Source organism: Asparagus officinalis, chromosome 5, assembly GCF_001876935.1.
Source record: "Asparagus officinalis chromosome 5, Aspof.V1, whole genome shotgun sequence".
Lineage (NCBI taxonomy): Eukaryota > Viridiplantae > Streptophyta > Magnoliopsida > Asparagales > Asparagaceae > Asparagus > Asparagus officinalis.
This window is the reverse complement of record NC_033798.1, coordinates 110,129,918-110,154,546: the sequence shown is the minus strand read 5'-3', so window position 1 is coordinate 110,154,546 and position 24,629 is coordinate 110,129,918. Positions and strand designations below refer to the sequence as shown.

The following is a 24,629-nucleotide window of genomic DNA, read 5'->3' as shown; positions in this document are numbered from 1 at the left end:
CCAGCATTTTCTTATAAATTGTTATTTTGCAAGAGATTTACACCAGATTCTCTTTAATCTCATGGACCATGGTCTTCTGTGATATTTGTGGATCTCTGAAAGGATTGAAGAATACGAGTTCACCAGATTCCCTTTTGTTTCTCTAACGATTTCATTTATGTAGTAAGGCCGTCATCACGCTATACGCTCTTAAGTCATCGAATTAATGTGCAGGAGAATTTTTTTAATAGAAAACAAACTGTCAACATGCACTAGTAGAAAATCGACCAAACTAGACGGAACAATCTAGACGGAAAAAATTTCGTCTAGTTTGGAGCAAACTAGACGGAAAATTTCCGTCTAGATTGTTCCGTCTAGTTTGGATCAAACTAGACGGAAAATTCCGTCTAGTTTGACAAACGAGACGGAACAGTCAACCTAGACGGAATTCCGTCTAGGTTGCTCCAACCTAGACGGAATCGCCGGTCCTGTTACTTATCGTTGGATGTATCCGATTGAAAGGTAATTTACGATTTTTCTTATATTTATTAATTGTATACGCGTTTTTCAAATTACCGTGCTAATAATTAACTTTTATGATTATAAGATACTTGGGCTGCATGAAAAACAATGTTCGCAATCGAGCTCGTCCCGAGGGCTTGATAGCTGAAGGATACGTGGCTAACGAATGCTTTGTGTTTGCATCACGTTACATGCGTAAGAAGAAAACCACATCTCAAGCACCTCAAAAGGAGAGGAAGCGTGAAAAATACCCGAGATCTTTCTTAGATCAAATTCATGCATATGTGTTGGAAAACCTTGATATGTTCGAAGACTATCGAAGGTAACAAATAAAATCTGTAATATAGATGAGAAATATTCATTTTACATATAGTTTATCAATACAAATTTATATATTGTTTATATAGGCAACATCTGGAGAAGCTTAAGAATGAAACAACCGGTAGGAATGCAGCGCACAATATTCAGAAAAGACATAAGAAAGAATTTTCTGATTGGTTAAGATTTGATGTAAGTGTTTTACAATTAATTATTGAACATTCATAATATAACATCGCCTAAATATTCTCAAATTGTTTGTCTTAGGTTGAAAAATCACTTCTTGATGATACTACATTACCAGATGAAATTATTATCCATGCACAACGTCCTTATCACGAAGTGAGACGTTATAATGAGCATTTGGTGAATGGATATAAATTTCGAACGTTAGAGACCGATGATAGGAGGGTAACTCAGAACAGTGGGGTCATGGGCTTGTTTGCTCAAGAATGTTTTTCAAGTATAAGAGATCAGAATCCAATTCTAGCTGACATATTATATTATGGCCAATTAGAAGATATCGTTGAGGTAATTTACGGGTTTGGTAAACCAAAACAATGTACTTACACGATGTTCAAGGTTCGGTGGTGTCCTGCAAAAAAGCAAAAGGATCATTATGGATTTACACTAGTCAATCTTCACCGAGAAGTATATACGGATGAGAAATTCATTTTCGCAGAACAAGCTGATCAGTGCTTCTATGTGAAAGATCCGAATGTCATGTATGATTGGGTGGTTTTGTACAAGGAGCCAAGATCTGTTGTTCTTCCTAATAACAATGAAAAAAATATTGAAGAAAGTGAAGATAATTATAGTGAACCAATCGGTTCATCTGATGATGTTTGGCAAGAATTCTCTTACGCACAGAATGTGGCGCTGGATGTAGGTATGAACTATATATGTTACACCACATTATCGATTTTTATCTTATCATAATAAAAACAATAATGCATTTCATAACAACATATCTCATGAGCATTAAATATTTAATAATTGATAATATTCAATTAAAATTTAATATTAATGATTCTTCTTTCTTATGTAGGTGCTACTTGGACCCCGACATATCCATCATATACATTCCTTACTGACTTGCGGCCAAAGACTCTGGACTTTCTCAGTTTACCTTTACCTCCGGACTCTCATAAGTTCAAGGCTGATTCAAGGAAGTACCACCCACGTGCTGCGAGAAGGTATCAGGAAATGCTTCCTATGTTGGAGACTAGGAAAGCTGTTGCACTCGCAGCAAAAGAAAGAGAGATAGCGAATGGTAAAAGCCAATAAATACTTTTAATTTTCACATTTGTATATTATATGATATATTATCATGTTGTCATTATTGTAGGTGCTAAGAAGGATCGCATAGAGGGACGATGTGGCGGAGGTAAGCCTGATTCTAAACAACCGCTAAGAGGAATGATGGGCATTATTAGGTTGAATAGTTCTAATTTGCCCGTTGGTCCTTGGTCAACCCGATTGAATGCATATATTGGGGTTCTCGTGCGTAGAGCGACCATTATCAACCCTTATTTTCATTTTCGAGAATTACCATGGACCGCATACGAGGCGATATGGACTGCGCTTATGGTAAGTGCATATTGTTTTAGATTTTTATTTATTAATAATTAGTAATTGATATTATATTATCCTTACTAAATGTGTATGTAAATCTACAGGACTGCTTCTGCCTTGAAGACTTTGAGGGGGCTTAGAATTATGTGTTTAATGTCAAGGTTGAAGCAGTCCTCAAACAATGGAGGCATGAGATCAAACATGAAACCTATGACAGGTATGAGGAGGACTGACAGAGGTTTTTAAACCTCGATGACCGAGTTGACGAGATTCATTTCACAGCTCTCCTCATGTATTGGGACATCGATGCCGCCAAGGTTAGTTTCATGAAATTTAGTTTATAATTTTAAGATATTATTTCATTTTATATTTACAGAATTTTTTTTAAAGAATAAATCCACGAAGGGGTCAGAAAATAGAAGAAAGACTGCATGACCATCACTTGGGCTCACACTCCTACGCCAATCTAGAGGATGTTTATTGTCAAGATACGGTATATGTCATTTAAAGATTTAAAAGATCTTAATGTTTAGTATGATTATGAAATCTCATAATTTATAATATGACAGGGGAAATCATTAATGCCGATACACTTGAGGGCCAGAGCGGCATATGGTACTTTTCGTGAACAATATAGGGGTGATGAGAGGAATCGGGATAAGATCACGGCAAATCTCGAGTTAGTGGTGAGACTTATACATATCTTGAGTAGTATTATTAATTCTATTTTGTTAACACTACGAGGAAACGAGAACACAAATAATATGGTCATTATCTTGAATTAACTATAAATTTGTGCTTTAGGAGGGATTTGAGACCGCATCCAAGGAGGCTGCATCTGTCTACATTTCGCAGGAGGAGGAACAAACCGAGCCAGACCCTCACATGCTTTCTGCAGAGGAGAACATCAATCTCACACAGAACCTGATGGGTCATAATAGGTAAGGATGGTGAAAAATCGAATCAATTTGAATACTACATACTATTTATATTTGTTTACCATTATTGAATTTGAGAGCAAAGTTTAATATTTATTTCTCCCTAATAATAGGAGAGGAAGATATCCTCTGCATGGTGTCGGAGCTTCACCCGGTATAAGCATTAGATCGTCCACAACATCCTCCACATCATCTACATCGCATAGAGCAGCCACAAGCAGTTTTCAGGCTATGCCATTTGTCGCACGTATCTCTGCCTTCTTGATTGACAAAATTGACCCGGAGCTGCATATTCAGGTGACTAATGAGATGACTAGAGTTGCGCTGACGGCGAACTCGATGGACGATCTCATAGGGTATGTTATACAATATTTAGGTGGTGCTATTCCTTATAGCGCGTATGGTGGTGTCATACGGATCATTAGCTCGATTGGCGATAATTCCGGCGCTAGACAGAGTAGTGCTCAGGTACCTTATTTTTTCTTATATTTATAAATTCATTTTTATCTAATATGTTATCAAACACCACATAATGATTATTCAATTAAACATTCAGAGTGGAGATATTGGAGGGAGCAGCACCCGTTCTCGTAATCGGGATAGAGATACCCCCGCCGACGACGATGGATGAGGTTTTTTTTATTTTTAATGCAATAAACAGTTTTATTTGTTATAATACTACATTTATTCATGTCGTGTATCATATCTTAGTCACTGGCATTGTTAGTATATATGTTGTTGGATGTGTTTTAGACGGAACTGATTGATGTATATTTTGAAGTGGATGGTTGGATTTGTACAATGTGTTGGATTTGGTTATATAGATGTTTTTTAATGGAATTGTTATGAATTTTGATTATGATTGGATGGTTGAATGTGGCGTGTATAGTATTTTCTGGATGTTTTCAAATATTAATGTAATTGTACAGGGAAATACAAATTTTAATTAATTTTTTTCCCCTGAAAAAAGGCAATCTAGATGGAATTCCGTCTAGATTGAATCAACCCAGACGGAATTTCCGTCTAGGTTGTAAAAAACCAACCCAGACGGAATTCCGTCTGGGTTGCCAACCCAGACGGAATTCTTTATTCCGTCTAGGTTGACTTCCGTCTAGATTGATCAATCTAGACGGAATTCCGTCTAGTTTGAAGCAATCTAGACGGAAGCAAAATAAACCACTCAAACTAGACGGAATTTCGTCTAGATGACCTAATCTAGACGGAATTGCAATCAACATAGACGGAAATTTCCGTCTAGGTTGATCGTTTTTCTACTAGTGATGTTTCTTAACTTCATGAGGATAAGGATTAAGACTTTTGGAGAATAAATTTGACCAGATGTCCTCTAATTAAGCAAAAGTTGACGTGCATCGATGGATTCAAGTTGAACCAGATGTACTTGTAATAGTTTCCATACTAAGAAAAGTTTTTTTTGGTCAATAAAAATGGATTTTATTAACCAAATATAGAATTTTGAGTACATCAACTATCCAGGTAAGGACCTGGAAATAAATTTTCCAAAATAAGATTTGAAAACAACAAACAGGTTACAATTTTTCCAACCTCTCCTTCATGTGTACAGGAATATCACTTCAGAACTTTGGAGAAAATTGCCAACTTAATAGCATGGAATACATGATCAGGTCTTCTATTTTTATATTGAAAGATCCTCATATTCCTTTCTTACCAAAGCATATAGATAGTGACCGACAATGCCATCCTCTTCAAATTCTTTATAAAACCCTTACCCTTGAGGTTGTTGCTATACCAATTGATGATATGATTCCAATAGCAAGATCTCCAATTAAATCCCAACCAGTCCATCACTTTGTTCCAGACTTGAACAAAGAACTGGCATTCAAAAAATAAATGTCCACAGGTTTCTTCTATGTGGTTTGAACATAAGACGCAAGCATTTGTGCCCAAATTTCCTATTTTACAAAGTTTGTCCTGCGTTAATAATCTGGAATGAGTCACCAGCCACAGAATGAACGAGTGCTTAGGATAGTGAAGACCTCCCGAGATAGATCCATACCAAGAGACTTGACTGGAAAATTGAGAAAGAGCGGTGTACACCAAAGAAATTTTGAATTTTTCGCCAGTGCAACATCTATCAATCAAGTTTTTCAAGTTATCTAACCCACCCAATTGAAGAAGCATTATATTTCTCACCTTAATGAGTTACCTCCGCATCCAAGAATCTTGATCTCTAGTTTGAACTTGCCATACATTATGTTGCCTCAGGTAGTGGCCATGAACCCATCTAATCCAGAGCATATCTTTCTTTAGAGGAATTAGCCAAAGAAGCTTGAGGGCAGCAGAATAATTCCAAAGCTTTGCCAAATATAGTCCCAAACCTCCTAGCTTTTTGTCTTGGCAAACTGAAGCCCAGGAGATAAGGTGAATTTTCTTGTTCCAAAGAAATGTTGAACACATACTATCAATTTTTTCTAGCACTTTTATCGGCAAGAAATAGTTGCTTGTCCAATACATTTGAATACTCAAGATATCTGATTTAATAAGCTGGAGTCCCCCTGCATATGAGAGATTCCTTTTGTTTTGCCAACTCTGGATTTGTGCACTGATCTTGCTAATAAATGGAGGGCAATCCATCCAAGATAACCTCTTTGATAAGAGAGGCATGCCCAAGTAACAAATAGTGAGAGTACCCTCTGTGAAGTTTAGCAAAGTGCAAATCTGAATTTTTAAATCTTCATCTATGCCTCCCAAATAGATAGAGCATATAGAGGGGTTAGCTTCCAAGCCAGATACCTTACTGAAATCTTTGAGGCAGTTAAAAATTTTTGTAACTGAGCCAGAGATTTAAGAGCAGAACAAAAGATGGGCAAACTCAACCGTCTCCCTAAAAGAGATGCAACAATGTTGAAAAGAAAATTATCTACTTTGCAAACATATTTGGGCGGGATCAAATATATGATTAAATCAGCCTTACTGAAAAGGAGAAAATCGTCAGCAAAGATTAAATGAGTGATCTCCAATCTAGAACATTTAGGGTGATACTTGAAAATCCTGTCATTCTTAAGCAAATTTAATTTCCTTAACAAGTACTCCATACCAATGGAAAAAAAAGGTAAGGTGAAAGGGGATCCCCTTGTCTTAGCCCCTAGCTCCATGAAAGAATCCATACAATGAATCATTAAGTGAGATATGTAGAACCCCGTAATTTTTATATGAATATATATGAATTATTAGTAAATAAATAATTCTTTTATGATAAATAGCTTGAGGTCATTGATATACATGATAATAAGTTATTTGAGATGATATGAGAGTTTGGGTGTAGAGTTTTGTGCGTTGGTTTTGCAAATTAGCAAAACATGCACAAAAAACTGAATTTTTCCAGATCAGTCGACACATCAGTCGACTGACTGTATCGGTCGACACATCAGTCGACTGATAAGCTGATTTCTAGTTTTTACAGGTTTTGGGTCTGTTTTGTTTTGGTTCGGGTTTAGGTCGGGTTTAGCTGTTCATATATATTCTTTTTCACCCGAATTCACCCCTCTCACCTTCAGATCTGAGAGAACCCTAGCCCCATCTCCTCTATCACAAACCCTAGCCTTGTTCTTGGTGATTTGGGGAAGAACTTGGGGGATTTTCGTCGAAATCTTCACATTACAGCAAAGGGGATCCTCTCTCTCTCAAATCCAGGAGTTGTTCATCACCCAGAGGCGAGTAACATCTCGCCCAACTCTGTCCCTTTTGTTTTACACGAATTTTTTGAGTTTAATGAGTTTTGATTTAGCCAAAAATATATTTTTAGTACAAAGAATGAATCTTTATGGTATATGAGGTGGGGTATTGAGTATCTCAGTTTATAAAAGGACCAACAATGTTTTATTAAAAATATCTAGATCTGAAATGTGTGTATAAGAGATTTAACATGAGTTTTGTTTTTAACATGAGATTTAACATGAGTTTTGTTTTAAAAATGTTTTAAAACATAAATACACATGTTTAGGGTTTTTGTTTATATATTCACATATGGGATTTTTATTTCAGTTTAGTTCATACATGTTAATATCAGTATTTTCATGCTTGGGATTGATGGGGATGAGTTTAGATCGAATTTTGTGTAAATAGCAACCTGTGCAGAGTTTCTGCAGTCTGTCGGTCGACTGATTTTGTTTTCTCAGCTTCTCAGTCGACTGGTCAGTCGACTGGTGAGCTGAGGCTGTGCTGCCTGAGCGTCATCAGTCGACACATCAGTCGACTGATGAGCTGTTTTACAGATTCTTGATCTGTTTGAGTTGTTTTTGGGGTCGCCTCGATAACCTGACCCTACTTTACCATGTTAATGATTTATCTGTACATGTGGGATGACTTTTGATATAAGTTTAAACATGTACACCGAGATGCAGGTGAGTTTAGATAATGTATATCTGTCTACATATACTTTTCACAGTTACACAGTCCTCGTGTTGGACTATAATCCATAGAAGTCCTCGTGTTGGACTATAATCCATTTCAGTCCTCGTGTTGGACATTTGCCACTTATTCCATGTGTTTGAAAACCACAGCATCTAATCCCTGCATCGAACATATTTCTTAACCATATATATGACTTTCTCACAGGAGTATATGACATGACACTTATGTAAATTATAACATGGCATACATGTAAGTAATAACCTGATGCTCATGTAAGCTATGACATGGCACTGTATCTATGCTCCGAGATTAGTTGCATTTCTTTTATTATTGTTTCTTGTACTAGAACTTCGGGATTTGTGTTTAGGGATTTACAAATTTGAGATATAAGGTATATACATGAGAGTTTCCTTGTTTGGATTATTTCGCTCGACGTACCTATGCTCGTGTTGTAAATTTCTAAATACTAAAATCCTCTTTAGTAAGATCAATGATTTTAGATCTATTATGTATTAACTGTATTTTCTTATACAACGAGCCCTGTTCCCTTGGGGGTTAGTTATGATGTTGCTCGCTAGCGCTTTGACGCACGTTGTCCCTCCCCCTTTCAGGTAACGAGCCAGGAGCCCGGAGAGTCGCAGGTTGATGGCGACACACTTTAGTGTTCACCTGTCTATTTTAGCTATGTTTTATTTTGGAGCTCCACTGTAGATTTATTTGACATTTGAGGACTATTCTCTAGATGTTGTAAAGGCTGTATGCCTTATTTCCTTTACTCAGATATTTGTACTTGAGACTTGTTGAGTATTCCAATTATCGATTCAGACATTGGCTATGTATTTCTGTATGTTGGATGATGAGATATTTATGTGATCTCTATCACTTCATCAGTTATTTCTTGCACTATCTTTTACTTGCTTTTGTACCTACACCTATTATTGACTCTGCTAGATAGATGTTAATTGTGATGGTGAAACATGTTATTGCACGGTGAGGTGCAAGGCAGGTTTGACATTCTTGGTTTCACCTTGGACTGCAGTCTTGTGTGAACCCAGGGGCGTCACAGTGAGATAGAGAATTTAGGAGTAGAAATACATTCCCATATCCAGCCAACCATGTTACCAGGGAAACCCAAGCCTTCCAACATTTATTTAATGAATTCCCAACTAATCGTGTCAAAAGCTTTGCACAAATCAATGTTCAAGGTAGCTCTTGAAGAGATGTGCTTCCTATCATAATGGTTGATGAGCTCATGAGCTAGAAGGATGTTGTTTGAAATGATTCTTCCTTTGACAAAAGCACATTATGCATCATTTATCAAGAAACCCATGACTTTTTGAATTCGGCTAGCAATGATTTTGGTGATGATTTTATATACACAATTGCAGCAAGAAATTGGCTGAAAGTCTGTAGCTGTTTGAGGATTAAGAATTTTTGGTATTAGAGTGATGGAAGTAGTATTATACGTACCTAGAAGTTTTCCAGATACAAAGAACTACTCAATAGCCTTATATAAGTCCTCAGCAATGACACTCCATGCAGCTTTAAAAAATGATGCATTGTAACCATCAGGTCCTAGTGCCTTCTCTTCTGACATAGAGAATATTGCTAGCTTAATTTCATCTCTCGTAACAGGTAGACTTAGAGTATTTCTTTGACAGGGAGAAAGAATTGGACCATTTGCTATCACATTGGGATCAAGATTATCAGTAGGAGTAGAAGATCCCAATAGCTTCTTGTAGTATTTAATGAACTCATCAATAATCATGAGCATTTCAGTAATCCTTGAACCATCCTCAATATATAATGAAAGGATCCTATTGCTGTGTCTTTTGGTTTTCATAATAGAATGGAAGAACTTTGAACATTTGTCACCTTGTAAGCCCCAGTTGATATTGGCTTTCTGTTTATAAAAGGATATCTCAAATTCTGTCAATCTGACATATTTTTGAATGCATTCCCTTTCTTTGGATATTAGTGCAGGGTTGAGAAGATCAGAATGTAGCTGCTGTTGAACTGTTGCTAATTCTTCTTTAGCTCTAATCACTTGCTCACTAATGTTCATGAAGTGTTTTTTGTTCAAATCCTTTAACACGGTCTTGAGCTTCTTAAGCTTTGCTTGAAAAATGTACATTCTGTAGCCATCAAAGTTTAAATCCCATACTGACTTGATTGAAGAGATGAAATTGTTAGCCTTCTTGTTTTGATGATGTTTAACAAATAATTTACTTCTAATATTGTTTGTCTAGTGTTTGTGTTTTCGTATTTATTCTAGGTGAACAACGTGTTGGAGGATGGATGGATTATGCCATAACGATCATATTAAATGGAGGTTGGCGGAATAGTGGAGTGAAGCCTTGCTATCAAGTTAAAGATCCAATTATAAGCTTCATCCAAGTTTACCAAGCTGAGCTATAATGAAGATCAAGATCAAGCTTGGGTAACAGTAGTTTAGGTTTATATTATGTGTGTTGGTACTCTAAGCTCAATCATGTATACACACACATTATATTGGTTTCCTTGTATATATATAGTTATATATATATACAATACAAGCTTTGTTTTTATATATACATAGTTATATATATACACACAATTTAGCTTTGGTTTCCATGTATATATAGTTTCATATATACATACATATTATGGTTTCCAAGTTTATATAAATATGAATTTACATCTTTCATATTTATTGTTTTGGCTTTTCATGTTTAAATATAAAGCAATTGAATATAATTGGAAAATATATTTTTGTTCATATGCTTACATATGATTTCACCAATATCAATTTTATCTAGTTCAATAAAATCATGTTTGTTGTTTTGAAAGTTTGCTAAACAAGTATTTTTGTGAAAATATTGCTTTCTTGGTATATGGACTTGACAATAATGATTTACATCTTCTATTAAGTCTATATATTCATTTTGTAATGTTTCAAAACATGATTAAGCTAAAATGTCAAAACTCATGTGTTTACATTTCTATGTTTTGGACCTCCTTACAAAATGATGATATTTTACATTTGGAAAGTCCTTTTAGAAAACCAGTTTTTGTAGCATGTGTATTATCATGCCTACAATCATTTCCCAAAGTTTTATATTTTTTTGAATTTATTTGATATTTTTAAACCCAGTTTAAAGTTGAGTTTTTATGTGCACTTCAGGTCTGTGCATGTCTAGTCGACTCATTAGTCGACTCATGAGTCGACTCATAAGTCGACTTATCAGAGAGCCGTTGCACAGTAACGGCTAGTTTTCTTCAGAGAGTCGTTGCACAGTAACAACTAGTTTTCTGATTTGTTTGTTTATGGGTTTTTGGTCTTTTCCTTAGGGTTTTTGCTAAAGTTTTGAGTGAGTATAAATACCCCATTGCCTTCAGCTCTTCACCCATCCAAGAGAATGTTTTAACAAAGTTTTAACAAGGGTTTAAGTTTTGTTTAGTGTTTGTTTAAAAAGCTTTTAAGCGTTTAAGAGTTTTGTTTGTGAAGAGAATTTCACAAGAGCAAGTGGAGATCATCCTTGGTGTTTGAGCATTCACTCTTCTCCCTCTCTCTTGTTATCTATAGAGAAGTTTCTCTAAACTCAATCTAGCTTTACATTTATATTGTTTGATTATCATTTTATTAAGCTAGTGTTTATATTGAGTTTAGTTGATTTTGTTTACTCTTTGTTTACACACACAACCATTGAGCTTATTGTATTTGAATACATTGTATAATTTGGGTTGTGGGGTTTGTGTGACATTGAGTGTGAGCCTACATTGTGTTCTCATCTATTGTAGAGAACAGATTTATATTTATGTGCTTATCGTGAGATCACTTGTAATACACTACACCAAGAGGAGTGTGTGGTGATGACGGAGTCGATCCGAGAGGAGTGGCGTCGGTGGCCTAGTGAGAGGTGATAATTCCGAGCACTTGAGGGAGTCGATACGTGAGGACCAACACTTGAGGTTGTAGCTTGTGTATGTACATTGTGAGATTTTGTGAGAGTTGTCGGTTTACTTGATAACCGAGTGTGTAGAGAAGTTTCGGCTTCCAAACCGGGTGTATCGTGATAGTGGAGATCTCCTCGAGGTGAGGAGCGGGGACGTAGGTCGTGGGGACCGAACCTCGTGAACATATCGTTTGTTTGTGATTGCATTGGCGCACTTATTTTTGTGTTCATCTTATATCGCATATTGCATCTTGTTTATTTCTTCCACTATACTGTTTGCCCTTGCTTAGTTTACTTATCCTTGCATATATATCTTATTACATATCATTTTGCTAGGATATTTATTAGTAAGTTTTAATTGGCATTAAATCGGATTAGATTAGCATAAACCGTATTCACACCCTCCCCCCCCCTCCTCTAGGGTTCTTTCATAGCGACCTTAGGGTCTAACACATTGAAGCTAGGACTATAGTATATATGACCTCCCCTCCTCTAGGGTTCTTTCATAGCGACCTTAGGGTCTAACACATTGAAGCTAGGACTATAGTATATATGACTTTGTTTACAACCAGTTTTGCGGTTTAATGGAGAAAGTGCTGGCTAGTAGTGTCTATTGCTTTTAAGACCCTCTTTTCCTTAGGGCCTGTTTGGTTCAATTCAACAAATAATATGAATTATCATTTCCGTATAGAATGGTAGATTCAGGTGTTTGCCATACAAATTCTATTCCTTGTTTGTTTCACCGAAAGTAGTCTAACGTAGAAGAATGACAAACAACAATTTCTCATTTCTCGGTTTGAAAACCAAGAGTGACCACCACTCGAACTCAACAAATAGAAATGAAAATAAGAGCAATCAAGATTTTTCTTTTATTTTATTACCCCAATTTCAATTCGTTCTAAAACCTCGGAATTGGGTTTTACTATTCTAGCTGACGTTTCAGCTTACTTCCACCTTATCCCGAAATGACACCGAAACATAGATTAAAAACCCCAAAAACATTAATTCCTGACGGATTCAGTCTATGCCAGACAATTAGGTCCTTATTCGAGGCCTTTCCAACCCAGCCAAACTGACTCTAAAGTCTAAAGTATAGAATCCAAGAGAAAAACTCTAATAGGAGGGACCGGGGTATGAGTTGTTGTCCACAAATCCAAAAGAAAAAAGGGGGAGGGGAGGGGAGGGGAGAGGGTGGGTGGGTTGGGGGGGTGGGGGGGGGTGGGGGGGCATCTATTATCTACTAATAAAGTAGAGTTGCCTCTTAAATGAAACAATGCAAACGAACCAGACGCGACGCGAGAACCATGGCGCGAGCAAGGGCGGCCAGCCCATTCAAGCACAACCAAAAAACGCGAAAAAGCAGGCAAAAAAACGGCGAATGCCGGGTCAAAACTGGCGTCGGGGTCGGCCGGTCCCCCTTGACCCATCCATGCAGGGGCGACCGGCAACAACTCCTCCACTTCTCGCCTCCACGCTCTTCGTCCGCTGCCACATCCCAGTCCACATGTCGCCTCCTCTTACCTGCTCCCACCCCGGAACATCCCGTCAAGCAGGCCAAGGACGGCCGAGTTCGCGCGCCTGCGAGGCTGGGGCTACGCCTCCTCTCCAGATCGCGCTTCCACCCAAAACCTCGCCGCCTCGCTCCCGTTCCTCTCGCGCCCTCCCTGCACGACACGGCAGCTCCCCGCGGTGTACAAATTCCCCTCGAAGCGACCTCCCCCTCCTTCGAGGCGTCGGCTCGCATGGCACTCACAGTCCCGCGGAACCTACCATCGCTCTCGCGCTTCGCGCTCTGGCTCTCTCCTCCCGTCGCCTCGTCGTCGTCCACGACCCTCTCATGAGATTTGCCTGCGCCGAGGCCTATTCGATCCCCAATGCCGAGATGTACGAGTTTCAGTGCGTCACGGCGTCGTACATGCTCTCGCTCTTCACCGACGACCTCAAGATTATTGATGACAAGCTGAGTCGAGAAGTGAGAAATGTGATCCTCACCCAGTTTCCTGACCGCTGTCCAGAAGAGCTCTTTGTGTTTTTGGACAAGTACTGGCGAGATTTGTCGTCGGAGGCCGGGGTCGTGATGAATACTTGTAAGGAGATCGATGGGGAGTTCATCGAGTTGATGCCGCATGTGCCCAGGTATCGAAACAAGAAGTTGTTCGCAATCGGACCGATGAGTCCAGTTTCAGCGAGCGGTGGCGACCACGATCGCAGAATCCGTCGTCTACGTTTCTTTTGGGAGCACAGTATCAATCTCCGACGAACAGATCGAGCAGCTAGCCCTCGGCCTCTTGCACAGCCGTCAGCGTTTCATCTGGGTCTTAAAAGACGCAGACAAAGGCGATATCTTCGCTGACAACGAAAACAGTACTAAACAGAGGAAACTGCCATCAGGCTTCGAGGAATCTACGTCAGAGACTGGAGTCGTAGTGCGAGGCTGGGCACCGCAGTTAGAAATCTTGGCGCACCCGTCGACGGGTGTTTTCGTGAGCCACTGCGGGTGGAATTCGTGCATCGAGAGCTTGAGTTTCGGAGTGCCGATGATCGCTTGGCCGATGCATTCGGATCAGCCGAGGAATGCAACGATGGTGTGCGAGTATTTGAAGGCTGGGGTTTTGGTGAGGGGCTGGGATCAGGAGACGGTATCGGGTTCGGAGGTTGAGAGGGCGATTGAGAGAATGATGGGCACTGATGACGAAGGGAAGGAGATTAGGAAGAGGGCAAAGGGGTTAGGGGAGGAGATTAGAGGCGCTGTGAAGGAGAATGGATCGTCTAAGGCTGAGTTTGATTCGTTTGTTCAGCATATTACTAGATGATGATGATGTTATGTTGGTTTCCTTGATTCTGAGTATGGAAAAATAAATGGGTAAATTTCACTCTTAAGTTCGGATGTTTCTCAGCTAACGGCCTCTAACTTCCAAAAGTCACAACGATCCCTAAGTCTGCTCGCAAACCCCCTTCCACTATCATCATCATGGGGAAAAGAAACACATTAACCACAATTTTCCAGATTTTAATCAAAAGGAATAAATCTGCAAGTTCATAATTTTGACTCTCAACAAGACACAGTTCTGGGTCATCTGATTGATATTTGATATCATTTTCCGGATCTTTTTTTGTAGTGTATAATGAGTATATATCATTAGGGAAAATATCAACATAAATTAGTCTTTGAAATGGAGAAGCCCAGAAGCACCCACGAACCAAGCCAAAATACTTTCATAATCATAAAGACAAGAAGTACCTTTACAAAAAACAGCAATTTTAGGGTTTTTTATCATACACCGTCAAATCTTGTATATTTTCAATTACCCTAAAAAATCCATTGTTGTTTCATTTGTCCCAAAACCATATTTATTAGAATACAAAATTATAATCCTCATCCCACCATAACTTCAAAGTTTTTTGTCGATAAACCTTCTACGATAAACCTTCTACAACAGTCAAAAACCAAAAATTGTGCTTTAAAATTACCATCAAGAATCAAAATTAATCTTTAATATTCAGCTAAATTCATCCTTAGAGTTGATTTTTTGAAGCAATTCCTTTTCTATTCAATGCAGACGGTTTTTTTACCTTGATAAAATTCTTACTTGATCTCAAACATATGTCACATTCTCCTTTCGTTCCATGTGATTGTTTATAAAAAACTGATTTTGAATGAATTGTGCCTCCTAATCATACTTGATATAGGCCCTAGCCTATTCTGATGCAATTCTGATGCAGAAGAACACTGCCAAACTCACACACTAGTAGAAATCCGAGCATCCTAGACAGAATATTTTAGATGTAATTTTTTCCGTCTAGGATGTGAACATTCTAGACGGAATAAATCCGTCTAGGATATCCCGTCTAGAATGTTCACATCCTAGACGGAACATTCCGTCTAGGATAGTATTTTTAGTGGTCCCCTCTATCCTAGACGGAATTTTCGTCTAGGATATCTTCCCAGACAGAAAATTAATTTTCATCTTCCCACGGGCTTTAAATTTTCAGATCCTGTGGCATAAAATTTCTCCCCTTATAATTTTCACTCACTCAATATTTTCATCCCCTTTCTCTAAAACTTCCAAATCTTAAGCTTCCTTCCTCAAACTCTGTCAACGACTTCTACCCCCAGCCCCTCCCCTTCAAGAACTCCTCCTTTGATTCTGCAGCCGTCGCCTCCTCCTTCTCCACCGACTTTGCCTTCGCCCTCGTCCCTGAGTACCCCATGCTCGACGGCCATGGCTTCGCCTTCGTCCTCTCCCCAACCACCGACCTCGCCGTGTTAGCCTTCTTGTTTTGATTATGTTTAACAAACAATTTACTTCTAATGTTGTTTGTCTAGTGTTTATGTTTTCATATTTATTCTAGGCAAACAACGAGTTAGAGGGTGGATGGAACTGCGCATTCACGATCATATCAAATGGAGGTTGGCGGAATAGTAGGTGAAGCTTTGTACAATTCAAGTTGAAAATCCAAGTTTAAGCTTCATCCGCATGATTACTAAGTCAAGCTATTGAAGATTAAGATCAAGCTTGGGTAATTTAGTTTAGGTGTTATATTATGTGTGTTAAGTACTCTAAGATCAATTATCTATACACACACATTTATTGATTTCTTCGTATATATATATATATATATATATATATACATAAGTTTTGGTTTATATGCATATATATAGTTATATATATACATACATGTGTTTTGGTTTCCATGTTTATAAATATGAGATTACATATTTCATATTTATTTTAGAAAACATTGCATATAATATGCATATTTGTGAACATATTGTATTATTAGTTTTTGGACTTAACAATATTCATATACATATTTTATTAAGTCTACAAAATTATTTTGTAAAGTTTCAAAACATGGTTTAGCCAAAATGTCAAAATTCATATGTTTACATTTTCATGTTTTGGACTATTCTGCAAAATGATGATATTTCTCATTTGGGAAGTTAATTTTAAAAACTAGTTTTTGTAGCATGTGTATTATCATGTCTATAATCATTTTCCAAAGTTTTACATTTTTTAAAATTTATTTGATATTTTTAAACAGTGTTTTAAAATCAGCAAACTGTTTTCAAACCTGAAAATTTCATATATCAGTTCACGGTCGACCGTCACGGTCGACCGCGTCTTTGTTTTTCTCTTTGGATGCAGCAGAAACTTTCACGATCGACCGCTATGGTCGACCGTCAAGCTGAAAATTCTCACGGTCGACCGCCACGGTCGATCGTCGAACTTTCTGAAAGTTTTCTCTGCTTTGATGACCTTCGCGGTCGACCGTCGCGACTGTCAAATCTGCTCCAACGGCTAGTTTGCAGAGCCATTATTGAGCTGATTTTTTGGTCTCCCCCCCGCCGCACTGTCAAATCTGCTCCAACGGCTAGTTTGCAGAGCCATTATTGAGCTGATTTTTTGGTCTTTTCTTGGCTTTCTCTTGGCTTTGGGGTTTCATATAAATACCCCTTATACCTCAGTTTTCAGCAGCAATCCAAGAAGTTTAACAAAGTTTTAATCAAGGGTTTAAGTTTGTTTAAAGTGTGTTTATAAGCTTTTAAGCATTTGAGTGTTTTGGTTTTGTGAATCAATTCCACAAGAGCTTGAGGAGATCATCTATTTGGTGTTTGAGCATCCAACTCTTCTCCTTCCACTCTTGATCTATTGAGAAGTTTTCTAAACTCAATCTAGCATTATATTTTATATTATTTGATTGTTATTTTATTAAGCTAGTGTTCATATTGAGTTTAGTTGATTTTATTTTCTCTTTGTTTACACATACACAACCATTGAGCTTATTATATTTACATTCATAGTATAATTGGGTTGTGGGATTGTGTAACTTAGAGAGTGAGCTTATAATTCGTTCTCATCCATTATAGAGAACAAACACTTTGTATTGTGCTTATTGTGAGATTCACTTTGTAACACACTTGTACACCAAGAGAAATGTGTGGCGAGAGTCGGGGATCGTCCCAAGGGGAGTGGCATCGGTTGACGAACCTAGGGAGAGGTTGTATTCGAGCACTTAAGGGAGACACGTCTAGATCCAACACTTGGGAGGGTGTAGAATGGGATTGCAAGAGTGGTGATTGTAAAGTTTTCGGTTAACTAAAAAACCGAGTGTTGAGGTGTAAATGTTGTTCGGGTAAGCGTAGAAAACCCGGTTGTGATAGTGGATTTCTTCCCGGGAGTGGGGAGCGGAGACGTAGGACGGAAGGTCCGAACTCCGTGATCATTTGATTGTGTTTGAGTGTGCTTTAGCGTTTATTCTTATTTGTGTTCATTGCTCATATCGGCATTGTCTCATTATTTAGTTTGCCCACTATCTTGTTTATTTTGTTTACCCCAATGTATATCACTTATCCTAGCTCACATATCTTATTGTATTTTATACTTGCTAGAATATATTCCTTTGCTCATATTGCTTATTCTTGCTTACAACATATTGTATATCTATCTTGTAAGAATAATATTTGAATTAATTTTAATTAGCATAAAATCGAATTAGATTAGCATAAGACCCTAATCACCCCCCCCTCTAGGATCTAACAATTGGTATCAGAGCTTGGTACTCTTTGATTTAAGGTCTAATCGCCTTGAGTTAAAGATCCAAGTTATCTTTTTGTGCTAATTTTGTTTTGATTTTATTTGTATCTTGCTTGCATACATTTTCTTATTAACATACATTGTGTATCTTGTTTAGGCTATAATCCTATTGTTGCTCCTAAAATAGATAATCTTCCCTATGACCAATGGTGTGTTAGATTTAAACTCTTTGTTCAATCTAAACATTTTGATTTATGGGAAATTATAGATGATGATTATATTGTGCCCACTTCGGAGAAATCCAAGTGGAATAAAAATAATCATCGTATGTTTATAATGAATAATATTTTGTTAGAATATTTGCTAAATGTTCTTGATTCATCTATATCTAACAAGTTTGTTCATTTTGATAGTGCTTACACCTTATGGAAATTTATTGAAGCACATCAAGGGGACTTGGAGGCGATCCGATAAGCCTTGGAGGATTCGGCTTTAAGTTTATATGGAGCATCATGCACACGGCCACTAGGCGATAGCCCTAGTGAGGTTTACGAGTTCGAATCCGATAATGATTTATCTAGTGATGAACTTGCTTGTGCTAGTAAAAAAATATTGCATGCCTATAACAAGTTGCGTAATAATTTTATAGATTTGAAAAACAAGTATGTTAATTTGAAATCCGATCATGAGTTGCTAGGTTCCAAATTTGATGTCATTGCAAAAGAAAATATTGTGCTTAAAGAAAACAATGATATGTTAAATTTGGAAAATGAAAAATTAACCTTATCCATCACTAGCTTATCTCATATTAAAAATAATGTCATATTAGAAGTAGAGAACATACAAAATGATACTGCTTCTAATAACAATACTTGTATGCATAATGATGAGTTGAATCATGTTAAGGATCGTATATCATCTTTAGATTCAACCCTTAAAACTTGTATTGTTAATCATGATAAGCTTATGAACAAGTATGCTAAATCTAGTGCTATAACTTATAAATCACCTACACACTATGCACACTTGTATAGCAAAGTTTACAAGTGCTCCATTTGTGGTCGTAAAGGCCATTTAGCTAAATTTTGCTATGATACACACAAATATAAAAATGCCAATGCTTCTTGTACATCTCATCAAGTCTCTTCATCACATGTACACACACATGCACCCATTGTTCATCATAAGCATGCTAATGTGTATCATTGTGATCTTTGTGGTCGTTTTGGTCATTTGGCTGAATGCTATTTTGATTTAAAAAGAAAATCTTATTTGCCAAACGTTTCTAGTAAACCACATGTTTTTAAATATGATGTTTGTGGTAGATATGACCACTTAGGAAAGTTTTATTTTGATAATATTTCATATTTGCAAAATATTTTTAAAAGACAATCTTTATTTGCAAATGTTTCTCATGCACGAGCAAATGGTCCACAAAAACAAATGGATCTCTTTTATTGCATAAATTGCAATCGAAAGGGTCATTTGAATGAATATTGTTTTGACAATGTTAGTGCACCACATGCGCCCAAGAGGGTTCATAATCCTAGGGCTTTGAGCTTGAATGATAGGGGTCATGTCCCTAAACCTTTTGGTACCAAGAATACTTGAATACCAAAACAAATTTGATTTTTAAACCAAGAATTTTAATATTTTTATTTTTCTTTTTCTTGGTTTTGAAAATTACACTTAAAATTTTGAATATGAAAACAATTTTTCTTTGATTAATTCTTTTGTTTTCATGATTATTGGTTTTGTTTTGATGAGAGGTTTACGTTTATATAATCCCCCAGATTTATTGGGTGTTTGTTCCCAAATCTTATTTATCGGGTGCTTAAATGTTTATATGGGTTGTTACTAGCTCAAGAGCTAGATATGGTTGCCTCTCATGACTTTTTGAAAATCAATGATGGTTTGGTTTTATACTCTTAAAATTATTTTTTTTTTAAATCCATAGTTCATAATTCATGTATGTTACTTTTGAACTATGAAAATTTTGCTTTAATTTGTTCTTTTGAATTCATTATATAAGCACAAATAGATGATTCAAATTTCAAATATGCTTTATAATGTATTCTTTATGTGGTTTGATCAAGTTTTACAAAGAAAATTTCCTTTTTTTTTATCAAACATTGTTTTTGGACTTAAATCTTGATTTATGATTTCATTAATTAATTTGTTTTCATTTGAAAACTTTTTGCATGATTCTCATATTTTATCTTTTGATTTCAAAAATCTATTTTTATACACTATGTTTTTAAAATTTTGTAATGAGACACTTCTTTCATATTAACATATTTATATGTGTTCTCATTATCCTTTTTGTATGTGAGTTATGTTTAGCATGTTTTTAATCTATGCTTTCTCACATATGTATGTCTTAGCGTTCATTGCATATATTTATTAAGGTATTTTGATAGGGAGAGCAATCCCTATATCTTTCTATGTGTTATACTCACCCATGCATATTGATAGGGGGAGCTTTCGCTCTCTTCATCCATTTGTCCCCTTTTTGATGTTGTCAAAGGGGGAGAAATATTGTGAGTATATTCTTTCTTGTTTATATGCATGATATATTATACTTTGTATATTTATTTCCTTTCATGCATATATCCTTTTTATAAATTGTTTGTCATCATCAAAAAGGGGAAGATTGTTGACCTTCTTGTTTTGATGATGTTTAACAAACAATTTACTTCTAATGTTGTTTGTCTAGTGTTTGTGTTTTCGTATTTATTCTAGGCAAACAACAAGTAGGAGGATGGATGGAATTGCGCATTCACGATCATTTCAAATGGAGGTTGGCGGAATAGTAGATGAAGCTTTGTACAATTTAAGTTGAAGATCCAAGTTCAAGCTTCATCCGCATGATTACCAAGTCAAGCTATTGAAGATCAAGATCAAGCTTGGATAATTTAGTTTAGGTGTTATATTATGTGTGTTAAGTACTCTAAGCTCAATTATCTATACACACACATTTATTAGTTTCTTTGTATATATATATATATATATATATAAGTTTTGGTTTCTATGCATATATATAGTTATATATATACATACATGTGTTTTGGTTTCCATGTTTATAAATATGAGATTACATATTTCATATTTATTTTAGAAAACATTGCATAGAATATGCATATTTGTGAAAATATTGTATTATTAGTTTTTGGACTTAACAATATTCATATACATATTTTATTAAGTCTACAAAATCATTTTGTAAAGTTTCAAAATATGGTTTAGCCAAAATGTCAAAATTCATATGTTTACATTTTCATGTTTTGTAAAGTTTCATATACATGTCAAAATTCATATACATGTTTTGTAAAGTTTCAAAACATGATATTTTTAAACAGTGTTTTAAAATCAGCAAACTATTTTCAAACCTAAAAATTTCATATATCTGTTCACGGTCGACCGCCACGGTCGACTGCGCCTTTGTTTTTCCCTCTGGATGCAGCAGAAACTTTCGCGATCGACCGCCACGGTCGACCGTCAAGCTGAAAATTCCTACGGTCGACCGTCGAACTCTATGAAAGTTTTCTTTGCTTTGATGACCTTCACGGTCGACTGTCACGGTCGACTGCCGTACTGTCAAATCTGCTCCAACGGCTAGTTTGTAGAGCCATTGTTGAGCTGGTTTTTTGGTCTTTTCTTGGCTTTCTCTTGGCTTTGGGGTTTCATATAAATACCCCATTATACCTCAGTTTTCAATAGCAATCCAAGAGGTTTAACAAAGTTTTAATCAAGGGTTTAAGTTTGTTTAAAGTGTGTTTATAAGCTTTTAAGCATTTGTGTGTTTCGGTTTTGTGAATCAATTCCACAAGAGCTTGAGGAGATCATCTATTTGGTGTTTAAGCATCCAACTCTTCTCCTTCCACTCTTGATCTATTGAGAAGTTTTCTAAACTCAATCTAGCTTTATATTTTATATTGTTTGATTGTCATTTTATTAAGTTAGTGTTCATATTGAGTTTAGTTGATTTTATTTTCTCTTTGTTTACACATACACAACCATTGAGCTTATTGTATTTACATTCATAGTATAATTGGATTGTAGGATTGTGTAACTTAGAGAGTGAGTTTATAATTCGTTCTCATCCATTATAGAGAACAAATAATTTGTATTGTGCTTATTGTGAGATTCACTATGTAATACACTTGTACACCGAGAGAAGTGTGTGGCGAGAGTCGGGAATCGTCCCAAGAGGAGTAGCGTCGGTTGACGAACCTAGGGAGAGGTTGTATCCGAGTACTTGAGGGAGACACGTTATTATCATGTCTACAATCATTCCCCAAAGTTTTACATTTTTTGGAATTTATTTGATATTTTTAAACAGTGTTTTAAAATCAGCAAACTATTTTCAAACCTAAAAATTTCATATATCTGTTCACGGTCGACCGCCACGGTCGACTGCGCCTTTGTTTTTCCCTCTGGATGCAGCAGAAACTTTCGCGATCGACCGCCACGGTCGACCGTCAAGCTGAAAATTCCTACGGTCGACCGTCGAACTCTATGAAAGTTTTCTTTGCTTTGATGACCTTCACGGTCGACTGTCACGGTCGACTGCCGTACTGTCAAATCTGCTCCAACGGCTAGTTTGTAGAGCCATTGTTGAGCTGGTTTTTTGGTCTTTTCTTGGCTTTCTCTTGGCTTTGGGGTTTCATATAAATACCCCATTATACCTCAGTTTTCAATAGCAATCCAAGAGGTTTAACAAAGTTTTAATCAAGGGTTTAAGTTTGTTTAAAGTGTGTTTATAAGCTTTTAAGCATTTGTGTGTTTCGGTTTTGTGAATCAATTCCACAAGAGCTTGAGGAGATCATCTATTTGGTGTTTAAGCATCCAACTCTTCTCCTTCCACTCTTGATCTATTGAGAAGTTTTCTAAACTCAATCTAGCTTTATATTTTATATTGTTTGATTGTCATTTTATTAAGTTAGTGTTCATATTGAGTTTAGTTGATTTTATTTTCTCTTTGTTTACACATACACAACCATTGAGCTTATTGTATTTACATTCATAGTATAATTGGATTGTAGGATTGTGTAACTTAGAGAGTGAGTTTATAATTCGTTCTCATCCATTATAGAGAACAAATAATTTGTATTGTGCTTATTGTGAGATTCACTATGTAATACACTTGTACACCGAGAGAAGTGTGTGGCGAGAGTCGGGAATCGTCCCAAGAGGAGTAGCGTCGGTTGACGAACCTAGGGAGAGGTTGTATCCGAGTACTTGAGGGAGACACATCTAGGTCCAACACTTGAGAGGGTGTAGAGTGGGATTGCAAGAGTGGTGATTATAAAGTTTTCGGTTAACTAGAAAACCGAGTGTGAGGTGTAAACGTTGTTCGGGTAAGCGTAGAAAACCCGGTTATGATAGTGGATTTCTCCCAGGGAGTGGGGAGCGGAGATGTAGGACGGAAGGTCCAAACTCCGTGATCATTTGATTGTGTTTGAGTGTGCTTTGGTGTTTATTCTTATTTGTGTTCATTGCTCATATCGCCATTGTCTCATTATTTAGTTTGCCCACTATCTTTTTTATTTTTGTTTACCCTTGTGTATATCACTTATCCTAGCTCACATATCTTATTGTATTTTATACTTGCTAGGATATATCCTTTTGCTCATATTGCTTATTCTTGCTTACAACATATTGTATATCTATCTTGCAAGAATACTATCTGAATTAATTTTAATTGGCATAAAATCGGATTAGATTAGCATAAGACCCTAATCATCCCCTCTCTAGGGTCTAACACGCCGGTACCCAGCCGACCCAGTACCTCGGCATCCTCAACGCCTTGGACATCACCAACTCCGCCGACTACATACTCGCCGTCGAGTTCAACATCGTACAGGACTTCGAGTTCTTTGACATCAACGACAACCACGCGGCGTCGACATCAACAACCTCGCCTCGAACAAGTCCGCCGCCGCCGCCTACTTCGACGACGCAGGCTCCAAAGTCAGCCTTAACCTCTGTAGGCGTCTAAAATTGCCTATGAGAGCCCGTACGCAGCTCGAAGCAAAGAGTGGACGAGTCAATCAGCTCGCGTGCGTCGGTCAACACGCGCACGTCAATCAGCTCGCGCGTGTCGGTCAACATGCGCACGTCAATCAGCTCACGCGCATAGGTCAACACGCGCACGTCAATCAGCTCGTGCGCGTCAATTAGTTCGCGCGTGTCGGTCAACACGCGCACATCAATCAGCTCGCGCGCGTTGGTCAACACGTGCACATCAAATAGCTCGCACGCGTCGGTCAACATGCACATGTCAGTCAGCTCGCGTTCGTTAATCAATCTCAGCGAAGCGTACACATCAAACACCAAAATGCAAAAAGAGAGAAGAAGTCTCAACTCGCGTGCGCGCGGTTCCCTAAGAGGTGAACCTCGGTCACGCGGTTCACACATAAGCGAACCGC

The 24,629-nt window shown here is 37.2% G+C and overlaps 1 protein-coding gene and 1 long non-coding RNA gene across 2 annotated transcripts; both read left to right on the top strand.

The window, feature by feature from the left end:
- LOC109840275 lies at positions 2,843-3,256 on the top strand. The gene is made up of 3 exons (XR_002246846.1): positions 2,843-2,887; positions 2,964-3,080; positions 3,199-3,256. It is a non-coding gene; the product is annotated as an uncharacterized LOC109840275 (long non-coding RNA).
- LOC109842357 (zeatin O-xylosyltransferase-like) lies at positions 13,542-14,539 on the top strand. Its single transcript, XM_020411245.1, has 2 exons — positions 13,542-13,787; positions 13,840-14,539. Exons 1-2 carry the CDS (start codon positions 13,542-13,544, stop codon positions 14,470-14,472), a joined length of 879 nt encoding a protein of 292 aa, XP_020266834.1. The 3' UTR covers positions 14,473-14,539.